The sequence below is a fragment of the Nasonia vitripennis genome, chromosome 4 (assembly GCF_009193385.2).
Source record: "Nasonia vitripennis strain AsymCx chromosome 4, Nvit_psr_1.1, whole genome shotgun sequence".
NCBI classification, from domain to species: Eukaryota; Metazoa; Arthropoda; class Insecta; order Hymenoptera; family Pteromalidae; genus Nasonia; species Nasonia vitripennis.
The window spans coordinates 6,731,234-6,737,972 of NC_045760.1; the positions used below are offsets into that span (position 1 = coordinate 6,731,234).

Consider the following 6,739-nt stretch of genomic DNA (forward strand, 5'->3'; position numbering starts at 1 on the left):
AGAAAGGCCACAAAGTCGGAAGAAGCGAAAGTGGAGCGGAACAGAGCGCTCTTACAGGTCAATGGCTTATATGTATAGAGTCCCAAGATTATCCATCCTAGCCAAGGTGATTGGAGTAACAAATTGGAGTAGGAAAAGTCTGTTTCGAAATTCACTTCTGTGTTTTTAAATAGCGAAAAAGAAATTTAAATTAATTTAAATAAAAAAAATATGGAATGCTTTTAAGTTCGAATACATTTTATTTATAATAGAATTGTCTCCGTCCCGATTTTGAACGCTTTAAGCTGTATACTCGAAACGCAGGAAAATAATTAGACGTTCTCGTGACGTAGTATCCAAGCATAATAAGCCTGAGAATTCATCACGTTTCATTACTTTGTAACTGTGTGGTAACGCGTATACGAACGAGAAGCGCAAGTATGTAGATGTAAGAGCCATGTGTGGTGAATCTGATTACGAAAATTATTCGAGAGGTCGAGGAGGGGCTCCCTACTGACTACTATCTTATTCTTGTGTAAATAGCCTTCTGATGATAATACAAGCCCCTTATCGTCATTCGCTGAGGAACAGTGCCAACCGATCATGATTCTCAGTAAGTCGTCCACTGGTTTGCAGCATGCCACGAAATTTCTCCGGCTGTTCCTGCCCAAAGACCATAGGAATAACTGCAGATATGCCCACTTTGCGTTCTACCCCGACACCAAGACCGAGAGAACAGGTGAGAATTGTCGTTAGTTCGGTAAGTTTGCGTACTCGTGTGTGGTAAAGCTTTGTTGTCCGCGAGTGCTACGAAACACGTGTTAAGTTCTAACTGTAGCAGGAGCTGTGAAAAGTTAGGTAAGAGGATTCTTTTAATTACGATTAATCTACTTCACAGGTGAAACCAAACAGATGAACATGTATCAAGCCATCAACAATGCGATGCATTTAGCTTTGGAAAAAGACGATAACTCAGGTAAACGATATTTACAAATAATCGCTGTTCATTCTACCAGTTTTTAAAGACCTTTCGCAAATTGAAATTCTGCGCTCACAAGCAATACGAAATACAATGATCGCGCGAAAGCTTTCAAAACAGATAAAAGTTTGTTTTTCAAGCCAAGTATCTCGCGCTACAACGTTACTATCTACGAAACTGTTACATTATCCGCAGATAACCGGTCATACGTCTTCCTCGTCATGGCAACGCATCATCGATCATAATTCTCTATAGCAAAATGGATCTCGAACGTTCGGATGAACTTCTGCGAAAATTCAATTCACTCCAACCATCGTAGCATCTGATCGCACGAAAACTAAACTGCATATGAGTGATGCGTTTATTAACATGTTTATTTCGTTTTAGTGGTCTTCGGCGAGGACGTCGAGTTCGGCGGCGTATTCCGCTGCTCCGTCGGGCTGAAAGAGCGCTTCGGCCAGAGCCGCGTGTTCAATACGCCGCTGTGCGAGCAGGGAATCGTCGGCTTCGGTATCGGCCTCGCCAACGTCGGCACCACCGCCATAGCAGAGATTCAGTTTGCCGACTACATCTTTCCAGCGTTCGATCAGGTAAGCCTCTTCCAGGAGAGAAAGTTCCGTCAACTCGATGCATATAAATATTAATACGTTCTCTCTTGCGTCCGATCGAACCGACAGCTGGTAAACGAGGCAGCCAAGTACCGCTACCGAAGTGGCGGCCAATTCGACTGCGGAAAGCTGACTGTGAGGTCTCCCTGCGGCGCGGTGGGCCATGGAGCGCTCTACCACTCGCAAAGTCCGGAGGCTTATTTCGCGCACACGCCTGGACTCAAGGTCAGTTGTATGCCGCCTGTCTTTCCGATGCGCCCGATATGAACGGGGCCAAGCTTTCTATTAATACGGTGAAAAAACGAGCGGCTAATCGGCGATGTAAACGCCTCGCGATACACGCGCTGCAAGTTTCACAATTCTTTGTTTGAGGGAGAAGGCGGAGAACTACTGAGCGTCCGGGCGATATTTATAATTCTGATATGCGTGCTAGCCCAAGAATAAAAGGCCGATTAATCAGGACCGGCTTATAGTGCTGCTGCACTCGCTGTATTTCTTTTAAAGTCCGGCCGTTGTTATTCGAACCAGAGAGACAGAAAGAAAAGGATTAATGACGAGAGATCTTTGAATGCTGTTATAGGTGGTCGTTCCTCGGGGACCGGTACAAGCCAAAGGACTTTTGTTGAGCTGCATAGACGAACCGGATCCTTGCGTGTTTTTCGAGCCGAAGATCCTGTACCGCACTGCCATCGAGGATGTTTCCTTGGACCACTACAAATTACCTCTCGGCAAAGCTGACGTCGTTCGCGAAGGTGCGTGTCCCTATACCGAGTTAAAAATAGCCGTCAAAGCGTTCGCGTGTTTATAAACACTCGCGCACTCAACAGCATCCGAATTACACTCGAGCTGAAGAAAATACAGTTAACTTAGGCTTATTACGTAAAATATATTATAAGCGAGTCTAAAATCGTTCTCTTTCTATCCAGGCGATGCAATCACCTTGATCGGCTGGGGAACTCAAATACACGTCTTATTAGAAGTTGCCGATCTCGTGCAAAACGAGCTCGGCGCCTCTTGCGAGGTCATAGACCTCTACTCGATCCTCCCGTGGGACGTCGAGACCGTGTGCAAGGTAAGCTGCTCTCTGCGTCTTTCTACTCCTCTTAGACGTATTATAAGCTGCTACTATACTACGATGATTTAGTGCGGAAGCGCAAAAAATAAATCCATCCTTTTCTTCTTCTTCTGCAGTCCGTCCAAAAAACCGGTCGCTGCATCGTCTCGCACGAGGCCCCGCTGACCCAAGGATTCGGAAGTGAAATTGCGGCAACCATTCAGGTTTGTAAAGTCGATATTATTGTTATTACGCCACTTCGCACGCATGTGTGCTTTTAATTGAATTTGGCGCTGTATTTATAAATACACAAATTCTATAAACATCAGCTGCGCGTTTCGAAACGCGTAACGCGCGGATGAAATTTATATTCATGGATCTCGTTCATTTCGATTGCAGGAGGAGTGCTTTTTGAGTCTGGAAGCTCCGATCGGCCGAGTAACGGGTTGGGACACACCGTTCCCTCACGTGCACGAAGTCTTTTATCTTCCCGATAAGTGGCGCTGCTTCGAGGCTGTCAAAAATACTCTGGAATATTGAGCAGTACATACGCTTATAACGCACACACACACACACACACACACACACACATATATCTGCATCGGAGTACGGCGCGATTAAATATCGAATCGAGGCGGTTTGCTGCAAGAGTCGGATTCTTTTTTTGTCTATAAAGCCGTGCGCGCGCGCGCGCTAACACTTTCGCGTCACGTGAACGCCCAAACCGGTCCGCTAGCGACACCTTTATCTGGCATTCAGTCTGATTATTCACCAGTGTAATACTCAACTAATTATAAACGCATGCGAGAAATATATAATAATGCGATTGGTTTGCGCGATCGACTTTGAAATTGTGTTTTGTAGATGTGCAATTATTTTACTGAAAACAGCAGAATCTCTCCGCGCAGTGGATCGTTGACTTTTCACTCGGAGCGCTTTTAAAGACTTATTTTTTAGTAAGATATAATAAGTTGTTTTTGTATACGCACGCGCTGCAGCCGTAGTTTTGCTACGGCCGCGACGATAATTTATAATCATTTTGTAAACCGAGTATAGTCTCTGTTCGCTTATATTGATAGCTCATTAAAGGAGTGTTTATAATGTACGATTTTATGTGAGAGCACTTAATATTAATTCACTCCGCTTTTATACACCTTGATTTATTATAACTATTTTGTAAAATATTGGATTCGAAAGTATAGCAATGTCTAATCTGATGCCGAAATAAAAAAACTCGTTTGAATATTTTTACATATTCGCATTATAAGCGAGCTATTTCGAAAATCTGTTTTCCTTGCGCTAATTCTATTGCCGTTTCGTTTCTGTGCGATTGAAGGAGCTTTTGTCGAATCGAATCGATTACTTATCCCATATACAGAGAGGAAGCCGCATAAGCTTTTACGACCTATTGAGATACTATATCGAAACACGTATCATACACTTGGATCGATTACAGCTTTGCGCGTATCAGTGCGTAATATCGACTGTCCGGCTAATTAACCGCATCGCATCACGTATTAGAGCGAAATCGTTCTATACACGCGTGTAGCTCGATTTTATTCGTAGAATTTTTCAAAAAAATCAATTCTCACGCTCGATCAAGCAATAAAGAATTCGTTTAATGAAGACAGCATAACAACTTGGCGGAGGCAGATATACGCGCGTGGCTCTAGTATATAATAAAACGAGCCGTGTTCGCGTAATACAATACGTTATCGCACCAGCAAAAATACCTGACGCCCCGAGCGGCTGGTTATTCGCGGCAAACAAGAAATTGGCAGTGATTTCACTCTATTAAGCCGTGCGGCGATATTTTCTCGTTTCGCGCGTGAGCCCGAAGGGCTCGAATCCCTCTCTCGATCTCTTTTGAATTCGAACACATATATAAAGCTTTATACACAGACACAGGAGTGCCGCGGCTCACTAACAATCGTCCTTGGCCTCCTTCGCGGAAAAGAAGTCTTGAATTCAATACATTTTTTTAATCGAAATCGCTCACCTACATAAAGGAGCGCATCAACGCGCTGGGGTTATACGCAGACGTCACTTGAGAGAAGATCGCCGCTGGCTGACTATACAGTTTTGACAACAAGAAATTAGAATATAAATGCGCCGCGCGGTGCAATTGAATCGAGAGATTGCGGCGCTCGATTAATTCTTCGAATCGTCGCCTTCCGATCTACTGCGCTGCGCAGAGTTCGTTATAATAACGAGCCGGTCGCCGCGACTGAAAAGGAAATCACAGTATTTGAGAAATACAATGATAGAGCGTTAAAGTTTTATCGGCGTACTTTTACGTGCGCGTCTCGATAATAGCAGCAGCTCGCGCTCGGATAATAGATAAGCCCGTAAACTCTCTTTCTCTCTCTCTCTGTCTCTCGGGAGAAAATTAAGCAACGATCTCGCGACGAAAAGTATGCGCGCACCCGTGGCTCAGCAAAAAGGGCATCGTTATACACTGTATTCTTGTATACGCGTCGCAGCCGCGATCGGTATAATTGTAATTTCAATAGAGTAAAACACTTGTCGACCGGCGGCCGCTCTTGCGCCGAGCGCGCCATTATTATCGTTATGCCCATTTTAATGCACAAAGAAAATGCTTTGAGCAATAACGCATCGAGAGCGCGCCGAGCAAGGGACGGGACCTCTCGATGTGTATGTCTGTAAGTATATACACAATACTCCGAGAGAGCGTTGCTTAGCCTTGCTTTCCTTCAAAATCGCGCTCCGATCGCTCGCCCGCAATCGTCAAGTGCATACAGACACACACTCTCTCTCTCTCGCGCGCGCGCGAATTAAGTGTAATCAGACAACAGCTGAGAGCGTTCCCCACTTCTGCGCGCACACGTATATAACACACGTAGACACTTGGTATAGGTTCGGCCCGATAGAAAAATTCTCAATGCTAAAGGAAGTGTGCGCTCGGTAGTAGTGTTGGTGGCGGGGCGCGCTGTATAGGTGTATATATAGAGGCCGGTGCGCGGAGTATTTTGTAATTTGAAAGGGAAACCACATTCTTTCACTGCGTATTATGATACGTGAAAGTTGGCCGAGCTCGCAGAGAGCTCGCGCGTTCGCGGATAGGATAGTCGAGCGGCGGCGCTCGCCTCGTACGCACACACGACTCGCTGTACTATGACTCGCTGCTGCTCTAGGTGTAGGTATATATTTATATATAAAGGCGACACGACTATGCGCTAGACCACTCTGTATTAATGCTCCGAAGGTCGACTGCTTGGCTGCTGCTGCTGCCGCTCTGTGCTTTTTTCATTGGCTCACCTGTTTTTCTCAGTTTTTTCCTATCTCTCTCTCTCTCTCTCTCTCTCTCTCGTTTCGCTTTTTTCGTTCGCCTAAATAGTGCACGGCGGCTCTCGCTCTTACTGTGATCTCAGCATAGGATATTGTATCGGGTGTACAGATGAGAGGCGACAATGTTGCTCCGTTAGATGAGACGAGATCGCGATTGAGTCATTTCGCACTGGGGCAATTGCGACGCTTGTTCAGCCGCATATATGGGGAGTGATATATACACTTGTACCGAGTGATTTTTCCCGCTGGAAAAACACGGAACGAGAACGACAATGATGATGTTGCACACAGCCCTTATAATTGAAGAGCCATCACTTAAGCCCTATAGCAGCTGAGCGCGAGTAAACAAAGACTCTCAATCTCGAAATTGATGCGTATTGCAATGCAGCCTCGAGAGCGATTGTTTGCATTGTATTGTAAACGATCGTCGATGCGGTTGAACGGTTCCCCAGCAGCAGCAGCAGCAGCAGCAGCGACAAAAGCGTTGTGACGTGTATATATATATATATATAAAGGTGATCTGGGCGGGTTCAATGTTCTCGTGCGCGCACGACTGTGACGAACTGCACGGGTTCGCAAACGTTGACTCTTAATCTTATCGTTGGGCAAGATTCGGTGAAAATTCGGGGAAAAAGCGGCCCTTACTCTTAACTAACTTTTGTAGACTTCTTTGTTCGCGAGGACGATGCCAGTGCATTACCGGCAATTTTTAGGTACCGCTAATGCCAAGAGTCTTACATAAAGTCCGCGGCGAAGCCTATTAATAGTGGCGTTCGAGAGCGGTAACGGGTTAAAAATTGTACTATAAGC

General features: G+C 45.3%; 1 protein-coding gene across 1 annotated transcript; it reads left to right on the forward strand.

Moving 5' to 3' along the window:
• Positions 1 to 503: 503 nt before the first annotated feature.
• On the forward strand, positions 504 to 3,871 carry LOC100119698 (2-oxoisovalerate dehydrogenase subunit beta, mitochondrial). Its single transcript, XM_031928649.1, has 8 exons — positions 504 to 718; positions 878 to 955; positions 1,346 to 1,548; positions 1,636 to 1,791; positions 2,147 to 2,318; positions 2,493 to 2,638; positions 2,758 to 2,844; positions 3,020 to 3,871. The coding sequence occupies exons 1-8, from the start codon at positions 583 to 585 to the stop codon at positions 3,158 to 3,160; spliced, it is 1,119 nt and encodes a 372-aa protein (XP_031784509.1). The 5' UTR covers positions 504 to 582; the 3' UTR covers positions 3,161 to 3,871.
• Positions 3,872 to 6,739: the final 2,868 nt, after the last annotated feature.